Source organism: Giraffa tippelskirchi, chromosome 2 (assembly GCF_054371585.1).
Source record: "Giraffa tippelskirchi isolate mGirTip1 chromosome 2, T2T-mGirTip1v1.2.pri, whole genome shotgun sequence".
In the NCBI taxonomy this organism is placed as follows: domain Eukaryota; kingdom Metazoa; phylum Chordata; class Mammalia; order Artiodactyla; family Giraffidae; genus Giraffa; species Giraffa tippelskirchi.
The window spans coordinates 119,246,438-119,265,837 of record NC_137276.1 but is presented as its reverse complement, the minus strand read 5'-3'; the positions used below and the strand labels follow the sequence as shown (position 1 = coordinate 119,265,837).

Here is a 19,400-nt window from a genome sequence, read left to right as displayed (position 1 = left end):
GATGTTCAAGCTGGATTTAGAAAAGGCAGAAGAACAAGAGATCAAATTGCCAACATCTGTTGGATCATAGAAAAAGCAAGAGTTCCAGAAAAACATCTGCTTTATTGACTACGCTGAAGCCTTTGACTGTGTGGATCACTGTTGAGGAAAATTCTTAAAGAGATGGGAATACCAGACTAGCTTACCTGCCTCCTGAGAAATCTGTATGCAGGTCAAGAAGCAACAGTTAGAACCGGACATGGAACAATAGACTGGTTGCAAATTGGGAAAGGAGTGTGTCAAGGCTGTATACTGTCACCCTGCTTATTTAACTTATATACTGGGTACATCATGAGAAATGCTAGGCTGGAGGAAGCACAAGCTTTAATCAAGATTTCTGGGAGAAATATCAATAATCTCAGATATGCAGGTGACACTACCCTTATGGAAGAAAGCAAAGAGCCTCTTGATGAAAGTGAAAGAGGAGCGTGTAAAAAGCTGGTTTAAAACTCAACATTCAAAAAACTAAGATCATGGCATCTGGTCCCATTACTTCATGGCAAATAGGTGGGGAAACAATGGAAACAGTGAGTTTATTTTCTTGGGCTCCAAAATCACTGCAGATGGTGACTGCAGCCATGAAATTAAAAGACACTTGCTCCTTGACAACCTAAGAGCTCTGACCAACCTAGACAGCATATTAAAAAGCAGAGATACTCCTTTGCCGACAAAGGTCCATCTAGTCAAAGCTATCATTTTCCCAGTAGTCATGAATGGATGTGAGAGTTGGATCATAAAGAAAGCTGAGCATAAAGAAGAACTGATGCTTCTGAACTGTGGTGTCAGAGAAGAGTCTTGAGAGTCCCTTGGACTGCAAGGAGATCCAACCAGTCCATCCTAAAGGAAATCAGTCCTGAATATACATTGGAAGGACTGATGCTGAAGCTGAAGCTCCAATACTTTGGCCTCCTGATGCAAAGAACTGACTCCTTCAAAAAGACCCTTATGCTGGGAAAGATTGAAGGCAGGAGGAGAAGGGGATGGTTGGATGGCCTCACCGACTCAATGGACATGAGTTTGAGTAAACTCTGGGAGTTGGTAATGGACAGGGAAGCCTGGCGTGCTGCAGTCCATGGGGTCACAAAGAGTCGGACACGACTGAGTGACTGAACTGAACTGAACTCCACACAAGGGAGAATCAGATTGTTTTTTGAAAAACTCAGTTGTGAAAGAGTTTTTTTCTGACTTGCATGTGCAGCTTTTGAAGCCTGCTGTGCTGTCCCTCCCTCTGCGCCTCCTACCCCGCCTCGTCTGCCACAGGAGGGGCTGCTCTGTCACCCCCTTTCCTGTTCCTCCACTCCTCTTGCCGCACCCCTTCTTCCTGAGCCTCTAACCTCCATCTAGAAGGTGGGCAGAGAGGTAAAAGGTAAACCTGAGAAAAACATTTTGTTAGCAGTTCTTTTGTGGAATAAAGCACCTCTTTTATCTCCCTCTAATTCAGAAACAGTTTAATTTTTAATACCGGCAGAATAGCCTGTTAATTTACAAATGAAAGGAAGTGAAGTTGTTAGTTGCTCAGTTGTGTCCGACTCCTTGCGACCCCATGGACTGTAGCCCACTAGGCTCCTCTGTCTATAGAATTATCCAGGCAAGAATACTGGAGTGGGTTGCCATTTCCTCCTCCAGAGGATCTTCCTGACCCAGGGATCAAACCCAGGTCTCCTGCATGGCAGGCAGATTCTTTACCATCTGAGCCACCAGAGCGAGACAGCCAGTCCCATGAGCTATGCTAGAGAGAGTGTCAGAAAGCCCAGCAAGGGCTCTGCTCTGACAGGCCGGAGAACACCAACTCTTCTGCTCCTCCTCCCCTGGAGAACTGACTGTTATTGCTTCCTCTGATACAGTGCTGACCCTCCTACATTGCAGGTAAGTAGCGGAGGATTCTGATTAACCTCTCATACACTGGCTGTGTGATACAGTCCAAGGAGCTTCTATACAAGGGTCACCTGGAATATGCCTCCTTGAAATAAGAATGCTCTGTGACTATAAAGACACACTAAGATGCAGTGGGGGTATGTTGATGAGTTATTTTTCTGAAGCCTGTGGTGTGTGGACACAGGCAAGCTGGACCACTTTTCTACCAGGTCTCCAGCTGCTTAGGGGCTTCCTGCCTTTGGAAGTTCTGCCTCATAAATCATTTCATGTGGTCCTCCTATCAACCAAGGTGATGACTTAGGGACAACTTTCATTTTTAGGGGATAAGTAAGGGCCCAGAGAGTTATGAGAGGGGACTGGTCACCCTCCCTCTGGGCAGATGCTGGACCCAAGGAGTCTGGGCTCAGGGTAAGGCATATATAGACTGTGTGGAATGCGACGCAAGGAAGACCTCTGGAAGTTGACTATGGTTTTACCTATGCTTCCAGGCTTATTATCACCAGACTGAACAGGATATGGGGTTGCCACTCCCTGGGAGCCTAGTCCTCTAATGGCCCAGAAGTGGGCAGGTCGGGAGATGGCTTTGGCAGGAGCTGTGCCAAGGTCCAGGGGGTGAGTGCTCTGGGAAGTGACTCACAAACAGATTCTACAGGGAGGTTGGGTATGACTCAGGGAGATTCTGGGAGGAAAACCCAAAGTTCATAGCAGAATGAGCCAGGAAAAGGAAGGAGGTGAGGGGCAGTGATGGCATGCTTTAGAAGAGCTGCCGACTGAGTGTGCTGGTGAGTCCCCAGTGAATAACAAAGTGAGGTCCTGAGCAGCTGGATGAAGGGCTCTGTTCTGGGACTCCAGGAGAAATGTCTACACTTCCATACTTGTGGACGTGTCTCTATCTCATGCCTGCCATACCCTGAGCTAACATTCTCTTCTAGAAAGCTTCTTATGAAAACTAAAAAACTTTTTTCTGCTACCTGTTCGTCTCTACTTATTAATAATATTAATGATATTCATCTCTGATCTCCACACTAGCTCAAACAAAGATGATTTTAGACTTTCTGTACCTTGGTGTTACATGTGAGAATCAATCCACTCTGAAGAAAGTACTGCGTGTGTCACAAATGTCAACATTTTACCCAAGTGGTTTCTTTCTATACAGGAGGTTAAACCTGTACACTGTACCAGGCAAGCAAGAATATATGTGAGTATGTGTGTGCACATGTGTGCTTGTGTGTGTGTGTGTTTACAAATACAGAAAGCCATAGAAGTTTACCTGCATTCACAGGTACGCTGAGGACGATTCCAAGAGACATCAGAGTAGGATATGTAACAGCAATTCCAAAATTTAATACAATATTGAATGCTGAAATAAAGAATAAAAAGATAGGTGTTATGCATGACCAGCCCTGACTGTCCATCTTTTCTGGTCTATCCAACCCCAGCTTCTCTGAGGAGGCTGGAGTCTAGGCGTTTTGGTCTTTATTCTGACTCAGGGGACTTGGGTTCCTGCAGGGGCACAAGGACTAGGGATTAGGACCAAACATCCTGATTACTCAGGTCTCTTCTCTTCCCTGAGCTCTGAAGAAGAAGAAAGAAATTTTAAAAAGCTAACCAGTGAGAAGGCACTAGAAAAGAGGATGGGACTATCCTACTTATCTGACTAACTTTGCTTTTTTCTGCTGCTGGCAGTGATTCTGGGATGACTATGATCAGGAGCTTTGGGATGAACATTTTAGATAGAAATGGGTGAGGCTCCTCTTTGGATGCTTCCCTGCTTAGGACCAGCCTTATAGCAATTACTGGTGATGAGGATGATGATGATGAAGTAATGGTGATGAGGACACTAATAGTGATAATATTTACTGAACATCCTCGGGTAGTGTTCTAAGAGCTCTGTGTGGACTGTTAGCCAACTCTAAGCTTGTACTGCTTGTTTCACAACAGGCCAATAATTGAAAGGTCAGTTGCTGGAGCAAGGAATAACAACTTTATTCATAAAGCTGGCAAACCGAGAAGATGGTGAGTTCATGTCCCAAAGAACCATCTAGTCTAGGTTAGAATTCAGGCTCCTTTTATACTAAAAGGGGAGAGAGTAGAGTCAAACACTTCCTGGTTCCCATCAGTCTCCAGAGAGGATATGTTAATTTCTTCCTCTCTACAGTCATTCACAAGCAGGTCTAGTCAGGTTATTTCCTGTGAGCTAATCAAAGGTATTTTAGCTTAATGCACATTACTTGGGGAGCATTATGTATAATTTAAGCTTGTAGGCATCATCCTTTTAGTGAAAAACTTGTAATAGAATACAAAAGTTTCTTCCCTATTATAGTATTAATCTACCAACTTCTAACCAGCCATATATTCAATGGAAGGACTGATGCTGAAGCTGAAGTGAATACTTTGGCCACCAGATGTGGAGAACCAACTCATTGGAAAAGACCCTGATTCTGGGAAGGATGGAGGGCAGGAGAGGAGGGAGATGACAAAGGATGAGATGGTTGGATGGCATCACTGGCTCAATGGACATGAGTTTGAGCAAACTCAGGGAGACAGTGAAGGACAGGGAAGCCTGGCATGCTGCAGTCCATGGGGTTGCAAAGAGTTGGACATGACTTGGCAACTGAACAACAAGAACAACCAGCCCTATAAGTAATGTACTATTATTACCCTTAGCCACTAGTTCACTGTTCAGAGCAGTCATGACTATGGTTACTACCACAGCGACCATAGTCCTGGAATTAGAACTAGTGTCATCATTACAAAGGCTTTCCTTTTTGTGACACAATGACCTAGAAAACCGTGAAAAACTTAAGGATAATAATAGACTTGCTTTTCTCCTTCAGGGCGTGGGTTTCCATGCCCTGGAGCTTTCCAGATCCCACTCTGTCAGTCCCTGCTTTCTGGGGATTCTGGCAGGGTAGTCGCCACTTACTCAATAAGAGGACTGAAAATCCACAAAGGTTTCCCCATGGAATGTCATCAAAAGAGCTCCAGTATTCCACTTTGGTAAAGTAGAGGATGACAGGAATACAAGTTATGAAGAGGATGTTAAACACACCCAAAATGGAAAGAAATAAGGCGGCTTCTCCAAACTTAGCACTGCCCAGGAGGAGCTTGAACAGGACCTGCCGGAGAGAGCAGAGGAGGAGGGGTGACAGTTTGCCTCAGACTCCAACTTGCCACGGAGAAGCGAGTGCACTTGGTAAGCTTGGGCTGGATCACAGGACCGACAGCCACGTGATGGTAAATTCCACCTCACGTGGCTTTCAGTGCAGGGCGGTAGGGTTCATCCATGCTCAGTAATGTGGCAATGGAGAGTTACTCTTCAGGTACACAGAGAGCATTTTCAGGAATCATGGGTTTTCACACCAGGCTTGATTCCTCTGTGCTGTATCCATGACACCACAGAGGCTGTATCGCAGCCTCATGGCATGGAAGATGAGAAATCCACTTAAATTAGAAGTATATGCCATGATTGCATGGGCTTCCAAGTGGTGCTAGTGGTAAAGAACCCGCCTGCCATGCAGGAGACCTAAGAGACCCAGGTTTGATCCCTGGGCTGGGAAGATCCCCAGAAGGAGGGTATAGCAACACGCTCCAGTATTCATGCCTGGAGAATCCCCATAGACAGAGGAGCCTGGAAGACTACAATCCATAGGGTTGCAAAGAGTCAGACTTGATTGACGCGACTTATCACGCACGCAAGCCACGATTACACATTCCTTTCGGGGACCGCTAACATTCATCCCTGAACAGTTTGAAAACCCCTGCCCCACCCCCTAAAAAGGGATCTGGCTACAAAGACATTTCCTATAAACCAAATGGAAAGGTTTTACAACACTCACAGCTTACCTCTGCTCCAGTCCACCACCCTCATTCCAGACATGGCATGGGGTTTTAGTGGAACACTCTCGATGGATTTCTTGCCCCTGTTTGTACACATCTCAGATGCATGAAAAGCCAGGAAAGGGACAAAGGTGGCTGGAGAAGCCAGGAAGCTGAGCTCCCAGAGGAAGCAGGCCCCCATCCAGCCTCCGTGTTTACTACATTGTTCATAGTTACAGAACTGATGGTCCAATTTCAGTCTCTGCTTTGTTCCTCCTTCTTCCTCTTCCAGTCATTTCACATCTCTTTTGGGTATCTCTGGACATTTCTGGGCAGGAAGCATGCAAAGGGAAATGAAGTCAAGTCCTTTTACCCTTCTGCCCACCAGCCTCTCTGGATAAAGACCAGCCAGTGGAGGAGTTGGAAATGTAAATCTAAATCAGAATATTTGTATTTGTGGTGGACGGAGTATCTATCCACTCTGCTTCCTATTAGCATGCAGCTCATTGACGAGAGCAGAGTATTTAAGTATTTTGTGTATTTGGACAGTGGTTCTGGAGTCACGAATGGGGCTAGACTATCACATCCTCTGGGTGAGATGTATTCCTCATGGACTGTTCCTCACTCTGAGGACAAAGGGCAGGGAGCTGATGAAGGATAAGAAGGTACAGTTGGGATTTCCCTGGTGGTCCAGTGGTTAAGACTCCGAGCTTCCAATGCAGAGGGTACAAGTTCGATCCCTGGTCAGGGAACTAAGGTATCACAAGCCTCAGGCCAAGGCCAAGGCCAAAAAAAAAAAGGTACAGTTATTTCATTTTACAAATGCATAAATGTGTTCCTTCCCATGCTGGAAAAGTTCCTTTTCTTAGAACTTTCTACAGTTGTTTATTTTCTCTGTCTGACTGTCTGGATCCACAAAGGGCCATTAAGTCTCAAAGCTAAAATGTAATTTTTCATTGAATCCTCCCAGTCAGTTTCCCAACATGGAGACCAGAAAATATTTGCATTCTTGACTAGGGATCCGAAGAGAAGGGGAAGCAAAGCGGGAGAGCAGTTGAGAGGCTTGATGGAGCATAAAGGGTAAGAGATAAATGTGGGGGGAAAATTGTCTTCTCTAGACATGCAGTTGGCACACACACACCTCCAATGGTTCCCAGTATTTTGTCAAAAATATTTTATAATTCCATATGATAACATGTGCTTTTAATTTATTTATTTATGATAATTGTGCTTTTATTTATTCAGTCTAAAGCAATACTTGAAATGCACATGGATTCATGTTGTCCTGGTGGCCTCAGAAACCATGTGATAAAAGAGTTCAAAGCTGCAGGAGATATTCCAATTTTCATGTCCAATCTGATGGGAAATTATCTGACCAAACACAGAAGCAGGCAGTTAGGGCCCCCGATCCTTCTCTGTGCGTGGGTACTAAGTCTCCTCAGTCCTGTCAGACTTTTTGTGACCCCATGGACTGTAGCCCGCTAGGCTCCTCTGTCCATGGGATTCTCCAGGCAAGAATACTGGAGTGGGTTGCTACACCCTCCTCCAGGGGATCTTCCCCACCCAGGGATCGAACCCGCATCTCTCATATCTCCTGCATTGGCAGGCTGGTTCTTTATCACTAGCGTCACCTGGGAAGCCCAATCCTCCCTTGTCTAGCCAAGCAAGGAAGTCACTCATCGAACTCAGTTGATCCACCTATCCTTCCACCCCTTTTATCCCAAATGCTGCAAATGTATGGCTATCAATGGAAAGGTCTAGAAAGCCAGAGCCAAGAGCTGCTGCAAGGCGCTGCAAGGCTCGGTGTGCCCGGTGCTCATCCTCAAGCACCAGCTCCATCCAAGGTTCCCTCCAAGCACCGAGCCAGCCAGGCCAGAAGAGCCCGCTCCCCGTGCCTACCTTGTAAAGGGCAGACATGGATGCCGAGCCTACCACCAGGGCTATGCCGATGACGGAGTGGCTGTGGAAGCCATCTGCGTAGGTCATCATCACGATCCCAGCGATGGCGAGGATGGCAGCCACGATCTGGACGGAAGGAAGACAGGGCGGTCAGAGCAGCGGCGGCGAATCGGAGGGGCCCCTATGTGCCGACAGGGGTAGGAATGTCTGCGAGTGTGCCCTGGAGGGTGGCAGGGCTCCTTTTCAGTCCTTCGGAGACCACGCAAAGGCTGCTCTCCTGTCTGAATATTCGTCCCTGCCTGGAAAGGGGCACTCGGCAAAGCCTGGCGTGATCCAAGGGCCGGAAATGGCTGCCGACAAGGAGCAGAGCCGCGGCTCGGGGTAGGGCCGGACATGTGATTCCTGGGGCCACCAGAGGAGGAGGTCACAGTTGCAACAACAGGATATTCGGTCATGACTAAGGCCTGTTCCCGACCCCCTCTTAGTTCCTTCCCAACTTTCCGGAGGTTCCTCTCAGGGTCCTGCTTTTATGTATTTCACATCTCAACACAGAGTGACCACGACCATGGATCGTGGCCCTTTTCTACACACCAGCTGTAGAACCTTTTGGAAGGGCATGTGTCACTGGCCCATCGGGGCAACATACAGTGTCTTAACCCTGGCCCTGCAGTTCCTTTCCTCAGCTACTGGAGGGGCCGACACTCCAGCCTCCAGCTTCTGCCCCTGCCCCTGCCCCGCGCCCTGTTCTCCTCCAAACTCCTCAGGTGGAATAAGGGCTCCAGGGATCTTTACACATTTCCGTTGTGCAAAATCAAATCGTCAGAGTGCACAGGAGAGAAACTTACTTGGGATAACATTTCCTAAAGGAGAAATGCTTTAGCACTGAGTAAGTGCCCGTTCTAACCTGAGGTGGTCCTGGAACTACATAAAGGTCGCTGGGTGGCAAGTGGGGAGGGGCTGCTGTAGGCAGAACAAACGTGGGCGGTGCAAGTTCTGACAACTGGATTTACTGGAGTTTTCTCTCTCTTACAGACTGTTCAAATGACCTCTGCTCTCTGCAAAAATATCCAGTGGCTAACATTTACTGAGTGATCAGGGGATAAGTGTTTTCTGTGTACTTTCTCATTTACTCCTTAGACTAGGTAGATATTACCATTCATTTCATTTTATAGACATGGGCACTTAAGCTCAGTAACTTGCCGGAAGTCATAGAGCTGGGATACACATTTCAGGTTTAACTGCAAAGTCAGTGTTTCTATATATAAATAGAAAGGAGGATTCACCTCTTAAGCCATTGCCATTTCTACTCTGATATCTGAAGTGAGGTTTCCTGCAGGGTTGAATCATGTCGCGTTTAGGTTAGTGAAAGGCACTGTGTCAGGGCTCAGCAGTTTGAGCTGTAGTGCATTCCTCAGGCAGTATAAAGACACACCCGCCCTCACACAGGCCCTTGAGAGAGCAGGTGGTCATCCTTTCTTGGAGAAGTGCCAGCCCTGCTCTACCAGCTCTTTCTGGTTTAGTGCTTCACTTTTATCACTCATCATCACCTAAGGCGTATATTTTATATTCAAATGCTACATGTACTGTGTATGGCTCTTCATTAAGAAAGAAGAAGAAGTACAAGAACAGTAAGGGACCTTCCCCCCAGGAGAATAGGGATAAGTGAAAAAGCAGGCATGGCAAGGGGTGTGGGCTCTGCTCCAGAGGGCCCGCACAATATAAAAATGCAGCACGGGACAGTTGGACCTGGCTAGGCAGCAGGGTAAACAGAGAACTAACTAGTAAAAGAAGGGAATGGGGGGGGGGCGGCGGGGAAGAACACAGCTCCACTCTAGGTGATGTGGCACATCTCCAAAGGCACCTGAGTCTTTCCAAACATAAAAATGAAGTTTAAGGAAGTGAAGGAGAACCAGGGTTATTCTTTCCTGAAGATTTAGAGGGCAGATTTTGGACCTCCTCACTCTCCTTTCTCTATTGATCAAGTCATAAAGACCTAAAAGCTTCCATCTGAGCTGTGCTGTGCAGAAGAGCTGAGGGAAGGGGCAAGAAATAGAGTGTGGGTGGCCACTGGCTTCCCGGTCAACATTTGCCAAGACCAGACCAGTGAGTTCATTCTGGCAGATGGCACTGGGACAGTGCTCACCCCCCACTTCTCACATCCAGGGCATCTCCTCTTGGAGGTCCTCTCCATGAGTCACAGGTTTAAGCCACCTGATTTCAGGGCATACTGTCTGGGCATCAGCAGCTCCCTGGCACCCCCGACCCTGAACCTGGGCCCTGACCTCCATGCCAGAGGGGAAACTAGTGGTTTTCCTTGCATCTGATATGCCTAAAAGCAGAGCAGAGTTGAAACATACACTACGGATCTCGGGGAAAGACCTGAGCATCCTTCCCCAAGCCTGAAATTCCTTTGAAGATGCCAGATCTCTTTAAAAAAATAAGCATGGGGTTCACACTTTATACTCTAAAATATCTGGTTTTTGGTTTACACCTGGAAATGTTCCCCAGCCTGGTTTTTGGTTTACACCTGGAAATGTTCCCCAGCCTATTTCCTGTTGTAAGAAGAACTCTCCAGTAAGGCTGGTCCTGCGTGTTCTGTGGTTTCACATAGTCCTCACCTTCTAGATCACAGCTTCCCTGGGGGAGAATGCTGAGTCTCGGGATGGAATAAAATGAATTTCCCTACTTCCCCTCACCCCTGCTTCTCACTCTTTCCTGTTGCATCCCCAGTGTATCACACTGAACAAAGACTTGGGGATCCAGACAATGGCTGACATGGCCTGAGACCAAGAGGAGGGGAGCCGCCATCTCTACTTGACTGGGAAAAATGAGCTGGAGAAGAGGATGAAGCGTGGACGTGGGAGACCCTGAGGCCAGCTTATTACCACTTAACCTCTTGATGATGGTTTTGCCTGTGTGCTTATAGCCTGCCCCACCCCCAGGGCTCTGGATTCAGGGCTCCAGCAACTCATTGATGCACCCGCACCCACCACGGCCACACTGCTCCCCATCAGACGTCAGGCCGAGAGGAAAGGGGCATCACAGAAGGAACGAGGCAGGTGCAGCCCTTGGTGGAGTCTGCACACCTCTCAGACCAGCACTGCTTCCCACTCTTGCTAGAAATGTGATGGGCTGCATGCCCTCTGCCAAGCAGAGCCTCGTTTGTAATGGGTTTTAGATTTGTAAAGTTTGGATAAGTTTAAAAAAGGGAAAAGACAGGCTAATTTTTATGGATATTTCCCTCAACACTTTCCCTCCCAAGTCCTGAACTGCCCTCACTGATGCCAAGAGAGTCTGGAAGAATTAGCAGACCCTCTAGTTCACCACTCTTGTTTCAGAGGCTGGAAAGGCATCTGGGCTGTGAGCCCCCCACCCCATGCTCCCCCACACTCTGTGTGCCCTGTGCCTTTCCCCAGACTGTGCTCAGGTGGCGGGGGACAGCCTCCCAAACAGAAGGTGGAGTCAAGATCAGCACTAGGGGTTACTGTTCAGGGGTGGTACTGAACCAAAGGCTGCAAGTGAGTTAATTATGGAAAACATCAGCGGGGGTCAGATTGAGATGGGACTTGCTCTTGGAAAAGGTCCAGGCTCCCCAGGACCATGCTGCTGAGGTTTGAGGCCACTCGGATGATCTCTTAGCTGCCCTCCTTGCTGCTTCTCCAGTCCTCCTGGTTTGTACGCTCTAGCTGGAGTGGGTGGTTCTGAACAGCTGAGAATGCCATCTGCCCTCTCCTCTGAGATACGGACTGGGGGTGGCATGGCCTTTATTCAGCTGCTGACCATAGCTGGGTGGGCTCTGGCTTAGGAGGGGCCATCTCTCCTATCTCCAGAATTCTACTTGCTCTCATTCTCCCACTGCTTTTGCTGCACCTAAATGCCTTCCTAAGTGTCTGTCAGCCTCTGACACTATCACCCAAAGAACTGGGCTGGTCCATCAAACCCCTCTACTTGAGAAGGAATAAGAAGAAGAACAACAGTAAGAGAAGATAACATTTATGCGGTTTCATGTGTCAGGCATGCATCACTTCATTTTATTCTTACAACTATTCTATAAGATGAGTACTAACGTTCTATTTTGGTTTTTTGGCCTCACCCCATGCATGTGGGTTCCTAGTACCCTGACCAAGGATTGTACATGTGCCCCCTGCATTGGAAGGGTGGAGTCTTAACCACCAGACTGCCAAGGAAGTCGCCAACAACTGTATTTTAAAATGAGGTCATTAAGGCTCAGAGACGTTAAGTAACTAGCTTAACATTCAACAGCTTATGAGAATGGACCCAAACCCTTGTCCCTCAACTCTAGGATATAGCACCTCCTTGTTGCGTTATGACCCCTGAGCCTGGAGAGCCAGGACACACGTGAAAAGCATATCCAAGTGCAGAGTCAAGGGGTGACATGGGGGCCAGCTTGGGCTCCTCTCGAACACTAGCCCCTGATGCCACATGTGGCCACAGCCTTCCCAGCATTTGAAGATAAACACTTGCTCTTCCTGGTCTGTCCGCCTGGTCCAGACCTGCTGCTGTTTTCCAGGAACCACAACTCTTGTGATTTGAGTCACTGCCTTAGTAATGCAGGCCCTCTATGTCGCCTGCTCCACAAACATCTGATCTCTATGTCTGGGTGACTCTCAGGCCAGTGTGCTCAGCTGTCAGGATGGAAATGACTGCCAGCTCCCTTCAGTCTCTGGTGATGACCCAGCAGAAGGTTGTCAGCTAACCTAGCAGTCCGAGAGAAGTCTCAGAGAAGCGTGCGTGTTAGGCCTCATCCTGGGCTCAAATCTCCATCTGTTTCCCCAGGGTGACCTCTGTTACTCTGCCCAGCTGCTGGCATCTTACATATTTTTTTCAAGCTCTCTGAACTCCTGAATGAGAAGAGAGTGCCCCACCTTGACTTGGAGTGGGACAATCTTAGAGGACACGTCACTTACTCCTAGGAGGGGTGATGATTATCAGAGAGACTTAGAACTGCATGGTGCTTTACAGGTTACTAAATTCCATCCCCAACACCGGCTCCTGGATCTTTATTTCAGTGCTGGCCTCGTGCTGAAGGCCTCTATGTGAAAATTTGTTCAGTCTACAGTGGTCAGTGCAGACCAAGCAAGTGGCCAGGATGGCAGGACCGAATCACAGCTCAGGGATGTGAGAGGGAAATTCTCTTGCATAGCAATGAGATAAAGATCCGGGTGTGTCACTCTGTTCTCTGTGAGTCAGTATTTTCACACCTCCTTCTCTTAACCTCAAAAACTTTTTCTTCCGCACGATGCACAATGAACCTTGAAGCATCTTTCCCTAGTAATGTTCTCGTCTGGAATCTGCTTTGGACTTTTAGAGTCATCCCCCAAAGAGTGCTCTGCCATGCATTTTCTTGGCTCCTGGCATCAAAAGAAAGCCACCATGGGCCCCAGGACACCTGAGCCTTCAGTATCCAGTCAGGCAGGCTGTTGGACAGGTTGCTGCTGGCTGCACCTCTTGTGGAGATGTATTCTATAGTTTATTTGCTCAAAGCTTTTCTGGGTGGTAGCACAGTGAGCTGAGTTCTTATTCCAAAATTAACACGAAGCCTCAAAACAAATTTCCCCCCTACTGCAAGCTAAAAATACAACTCAGCAGTTGACTCACATGCTGTTTGAGTAACTAGGTGGGCGTGAAGTCACCATGAAGATGATGTCATTGTTCCCTGGACAGTGAGCCAAGGACACAAGCAGAGACCCTGGAATCTGCCCCTTTGCTGGGCGCCAGCGGGATTCCCTCTAATGGGACTGCTGTCCAAAAGGACTCTTAGCTTCCTGGCCTTCCTACATGTTCTGAGGGTGCAGGAAGAAGTAAGTGATGCATTCTGACTACCAGAGATCTAGCCTGGTCAAATCCTTTCTGTCCCTGTTTGTGACAGTGATAGTGGGGCAGTGGTAGCTCCTGGCCACCAGAGGGCGACAAGCAGAAGACAACAGGATTCTGTCACAAGGCCTGCTCAGTTCCTTAGTCGTGTCTGACTCTGCAACCCCATGGACTGTAGCTTGCCAGGCTCATCTATCCATGGAATTGTCCAGACAAGAATACTGGAGCGGGTTGCCATTTTCCAAGGCTAAATGTCACCTATTCCTTTCATCCTGGGTGGACTCCTCATGTTTGATAGTGCATTTATCATACTTCACATAATTGTTCTAAAATATGACTAGCTAAATTTGACTCTATTTTAAGGGAATTTACTCAGTCTCAGAGGTGACGAGAGGTAATTCAAGGGGTATCATTTCATTCTCCCTTCCTCTGGGGTTGAAGGAAGTGAAACTGTCCCTCCAAAATTTGAACTGAGCTTAAGTGTGTCTTAAGTGTGTTCAGAATTTTAACTGGGTTTCCCTGGTGGCTCAGTTAGTAATGAATCCACCTACAATGCGGGAGACCTGGGTTTGATCCCTGGGTTGGGAAGATCCCATGGAGGAGGGCATGGCAACCCATTCCAGTATCCTTGCCTGGAGAATTCCATGGACAGAGGAGCCTGGGGGGCTACAGTCCATGGGGTAGCAAACAGTCAGACACGACTAAGTGACTTTCACTTTCACTTTCTAGGTGTGTCTGGCCAACTTGGGCACTGAACACATCATCCAGATAAAAGGCCCACCAAGAGGGCATGTCCACATGGATGAGGACATTTAGTTTTAGATATCAGTGTTATGGCACTGTTAACTGAGGGCTCTAGGCTGCAGGGACTGTGAGAGGCAGGCTGAATACATCACCCCTTCCCTAAGGAGGGGTCCCAACCAGCACACACTTTAGGGAATGCTTGTTGAAATGCTTGAAATGAAAGGTGCTTTAATGAACGCTTGTCTAGAATGGTTTGCAAGCAAGAAGGTTTGCAAGGCACCCCAAGAGCCTGGCCCTTGGCTGGGCTCCTTTTCTGCTGCAAATCAGAAGGAAAGTGGTTAGCAGCTTAGGCTGAATGATCCAGCACATGGAGTTAAGCAAGCCGATGGGCAGGTTTTGGCTGGCATGACTGAGTGAGGGAGGAAGACAGAGAATAAGGAACTTACCCTCACTCCCATGAACCTGTCCCTGAGAACGATCCATGAGAGCAAGAACACAAAAGCTTTGTTGCAGCAGAACAATACGGAGACATCCGTAGTGTTTATTTTCTTTATTGCATGTAAGTACAGGTAGTTTGTGAGTGTCCAAAGAACACCAAAGGGTGCTGCCTTGGTAAAAAACACCTTCAAAGTCAAGCCATTGTCTCCAAAAAATCGACAGCATTCCCTAAAACAAGGAAAGAGAGGCAGTGTTATTATATTTTTGGGTTGAGACAGATCATTTTTATCCCCCTCTACCCAGTTTTTGTTTGCTTGTTTGTTTTTAGCAGATGCAGGAAGGGGTGGAGTCATTTTATTTATTATTATATTTTAGCAACGTCTTTCTACCAAAGCCCTTCAATCTAGTCCACTGAAGAAAGCATTGCACGAGGCTCCCAGCACAAGGATTGGCCACTGTGGATTATTCCTTTGGTCCATGTTGGGTATGGAATGGTTGGTTTCGAAGAAGGTCATGGTGGGACCATTTGATCTGAAGAAGCCCCAGTTCCACAGTGACCACCTAAGGGATTCTGCTACTTGGTTAGTAAAAGAAGGAAGTCTCTAGACCAGGAAGTCTCTAGGCCTTTCTTCTCAGGGGCCTGGACACTCAAAGAGAACTCCTCCAAACGTATTTTTTAAAAATTTGCCTCCAAATGAAGTTGTCTCTGTAATCAGGCGGTGGCATTCATTTCTCGGGCACATCTAATACATTTTGATGTCAGCAAATTTGGAAAGCTCAGCAGCGGCAACAGGACTGGAAAAGATCAGTTTTCATCCCAATCCCAAAGAAAGGCAATGCCAAAGAATGCTCAAACTACTACACAATTGCACTCATCTCACACACTAGTAAGGTAATGCTCAAAATTCTCCAAGCCAGGCTTCAGCAATACATGAACCGTGAAATTCCAGATGTTCAAGCTGGTTTTAGAAAAGGCAGAGGAACCAGAGATCAAATTGCCAACATCTGCTGGATCATTGAAAAAGCAACAGAGTTCCAGAAAAATATATATTTCTGCTTTATTGACTATGCCAAAGCCTTTGACTGTTTGGATCACAATAAACTGTGGAAAATTCTGAAAGAGATGGGAATACCAGACCACCTGACCTGCCTCTTGAGAAACCTGTATGCAGGTTAGGAAGCAACAGTTAGAACTGGACATGGAATAACAGACCGGTTCCAAATAGGAAAAGAAGTAGGTCAAGGCTGTATATTGTCACTGTGCTTATTTAACTTATATGCAGAGTACATCATGAGAAACACTGGACTGGAAGAAGCACAAGCTGGAATCAAAATTGCGAGGAGAAATATCAATAACCTCAGCTATGCAGATGACACCACCCTTATGGCAGAAAGTGAAGAAGAACTGAAGAGCCTCTTGATGAAAGTGAAAGAGAAGATGAAAACGTTGGCTTAAAGCTCAACATTCAGAAAACGAAGATCATGGCATCCGGTCCCATCACTTCATGGTAAATAGATGGGGAAACAGTGGAAACAGTGGCTGACTATTTTTTGGGGCTCCAAAATCACTGCAGATGGTGACTGCAGCCATGAAATTAAAAGACGCTCACTCCTTGGAAGGAAAGTTATGACCAACCTAGACAGCATATTAAAAAGCAAAGACATTACTTTGCCAGCAAAGGTCCATCTAGTCAAGGCTATGGTTTTTCCAGTAGTCATGTATGGATGTGAGAGTTGGACTATAAAGAAAGCTGAGTGCCGAAGAATTGATGCTTTTGAACCGGGGTGTTGGAGAAGACTCTTGAGAGTCCCTTGGACTGCAAGGAGATCCAACCAGTCCATCCTAAAGGAGATCAGTCTTGGGTGTTCATTGGAAGGACTGATGCTGAAGCTGAAACTCCAATATTTTGGCCACCTGATGTGAAGAGCTGACTCATTTGAAAAGACCCTGATGTTGGGGAAAGATTGAAGGCAGGAGGAGAAGGGGACGACAGAGGATGAGATGGTTAGATGGCATCACCGACTCAATGGACATGAGTTTGGGTAAACTCTGGGAGTTAATGATGGACAGGGAGGCTTGGTGTGCTGCGATTCATGGCGTCGCAAAGAGTTGGACACGACTGAGTGACTGAACTGAACTGAATGAAACACTGTGAAAGACAGGGAAAGCTATAAAAATCTGTAAGTTCTACACTTATACAATTTTAAAAATACCTATGTTCTTGGTGCTCTTTAAAGAACTCTCACTGGGATAGGTTGGTTTGGTGGGATAAGGATGGCTTATCTTTAATTCAAATCAATAAGCACCCGTTTATCACTTGTTATAGTCACAATTCTAGACAAGGCACTGTAGCTGATACAAAACAAGTAAATAGTCCTTCTTTTTGAAAGATTATGGTAAAATTGGGGAGATAAGACTGATTCCTCAAGTTTAAATAAACTTACAAGTTTAAATAAAATTACCTATTAAGTAGTGTGGAATATAATAGTGCTATAGAATTCCTATCTAGTGGCAAGAGTTGGACTGATTGGAGAAGGTCTCATAAAAGATAAGGTTTTGAGTTGAACCGTGAAGGATAGTGGCATTCCAGGTGGTTCAGTGATCATGAATCTGCCTACCAAGCAGGAGATGTAGGTTTGATCCCTGGGCCAGGAAGATCCCCTGGATAAGGATTTCCCACTCCAGTATTCTTTCCTGGGAAGTCCCATGCGTAGCGGAGCCTGGCAGGCTATAGTCCAGGGAGTCGCAAAGAGTTGGACATGACTTAGCAACTAAATAACAACAACAACAAAATTGAAGGATAGTTAGGATTTATACAGTTGGGATTAGGGAGGAGGTAGCGTCCTTAGAGAAGAGAAGAAATTGTATCCATGACACAATAATAAATGGTTATAAAAATGGCAATAATTTTTCAAATTAAATATAGAGTAGCCACATTTAAAAAATTAACAGAAGAGTTAGAATATAAAGTTGATTAATCAGAGAAGGCAATGGCACCCCACTCCAGTACTCTTGCTTGGAAAATCCCATGGATGGAGGAGCCTGATAGCCTACAGAGTAGGACAGAGTCGGACACAACTGAGCGATTTCACTTCACTTTTCCCTTTCATGCACTGGAGAAGGAAATGGCAACCCACTCCAGTATTCTTGCCTGGAGAATCCCGGGGACGGGGGAGCCTGGTGGGCTGCCGTCTATGGGGTCGCATAGAGTCGGACACGACTGAAGCGATTTAGCAGCAGTCTCGAGGAGGGGGAGAGAGGGAGAGAGAAAAACAAAGAAAAAAAGATAAAATGAGAAGGTCAAGCTAGAAGGTCTAATATTGAACTGGAAAGAACATTAGAAAGAGAAAATGGAAAAAATGAAATGGAGGAAATTACAAAATAAATAATTCAAGAAAGTTTTTTGGAACTATAGGATGTGAGTCTTCATAATGAAAAGGCTATCAAGTACCAAGCAAAATGAATGAAGAACCATGACAAGGCATATACTCGTGGCAAAAAAGGGATAAAGATAAGACTTAAGGCTCCCTAGAGAAATAAAACTGGCCAAAGGATGTGCTCAGTTGCTCAGTCGTGTCTGACCCTTTGAGACCCCATGGACTGCAAGTTCCTCTGTCCATGGAATTTTCTAGGCAAGAAAACTGGAGTGGGTTGCCATTTCCTTCTCCAGGGGATCTTCCAGACCCAGGGATAGAACCAGCGTCTCTTGCATCTCCTGCATTGGCAGGCGGATTCTTTACCACTGTGCCTCCTGGGAAGCCCATATGCCTGAAACTAATACAGCATGCCAGAATAGTGGAGTGGCTAGCTGTTCCCTTCTCCAGGGGATCTTCCCAACCCAGGGATCGAACCCAGGTCTCCCACATTGAAGGTAAATTCTTTACCAGCTGAGCCATAAGGGAAGCCCAAGAATACTAGAGTGGGTAGCCTATCCCTTCTCTAGGGGATCTTCCTGACCCAGGAATCAAACCGGGGTCTCCTGAATTAGAGGAGGATTCTTTACCAACTGAGCTATCAGGGAAGCCCTGGGGCTAAAGGATAGGAAATCATAATAGCATCAGACATCTCAACAATAAAGACAGAAGCCAGGCAGTAATGGCCTTCACAATTTTTCAAGGAAAATATTTTTCAAGTCAGAATTCTAAAATCAGCCAACCATCCATCCATCAAATGTGAGAGTGAAATAGACATATCTTCAGTTAGGCAGTGCTCGAAACATGGTCTCGTAAGCTACAGGAGGATGGTTACACTAAAACCAGAATGTAAACCAAGCAAGAGGAAGACAGGGCAGCAGCGGACAGGCTCCAACACAGGCAGGACTGAACACTGGTCCAGGGATGGCAGACCAGGGAGTCACACAGGCTCTGGGAGGGGAGGCTCCTGATTAAATAAGCACAGGGAACATGTTGACAGGTTTTTGAGGTGGTGGAACATTTTCAAAAATAGCAAGCATTAATGGAAATCAAGGTAAAGGAAACAAAAAGAGGCAAATACTGCTGGCAGGAGAAACAGGAGCTCCTGGTAAAAGGAGACAGTCGATGAGTTAAATTTGCCCACTTATAATTAGCCAAAAACTGGGATAGCATTATGAGAGAACAGACTCAGGTGAAGAGGGGATGGAGTCTAACGGAAATCAATGCATCTAAATGTCATAAATATCCATAAGAACTGGGAGTGACAGAGTGAGCAGGTGTGGAGCAGGAGTTGCTATTTTTATGATAATTCTTTTAGTGTTATTTTGCTTTTCCAA

The 19,400-nt window shown here is 46.5% G+C and overlaps 1 protein-coding gene and 1 long non-coding RNA gene across 3 annotated transcripts in view; one reads left to right on the top strand and one right to left on the bottom strand.

Annotated features, from left to right (window-relative positions):
* Positions 1-11,591, top strand: part of LOC145538425 (uncharacterized) — a 43,822-nt gene extending 32,231 nt beyond the window's left edge. Inside the window, exon 4 of the long non-coding RNA XR_014076843.1 lies at positions 10,363-11,591. This is a non-coding gene — a long non-coding RNA (uncharacterized LOC145538425). The remainder of the gene's footprint in view (positions 1-10,362) is intronic.
* The window catches only part of SLC35F3 (solute carrier family 35 member F3), a 409,744-nt gene that overhangs the window by 2,267 nt on the left and 388,077 nt on the right, over positions 1-19,400 (bottom strand). For both annotated transcript variants that reach the window (XM_081570393.1, XM_081570394.1), the window contains 4 exons: positions 14,658-14,877; positions 7,633-7,758; positions 4,841-5,033; positions 3,185-3,274 (listed from right to left, as the gene is read on the bottom strand). In XM_081570393.1, the coding sequence (XP_081426519.1) occupies positions 3,185-3,274; positions 4,841-5,033; positions 7,633-7,758; positions 14,658-14,877 (629 nt within the window). The remainder of the gene's footprint in view (positions 1-3,184; positions 3,275-4,840; positions 5,034-7,632; positions 7,759-14,657; positions 14,878-19,400) is intronic.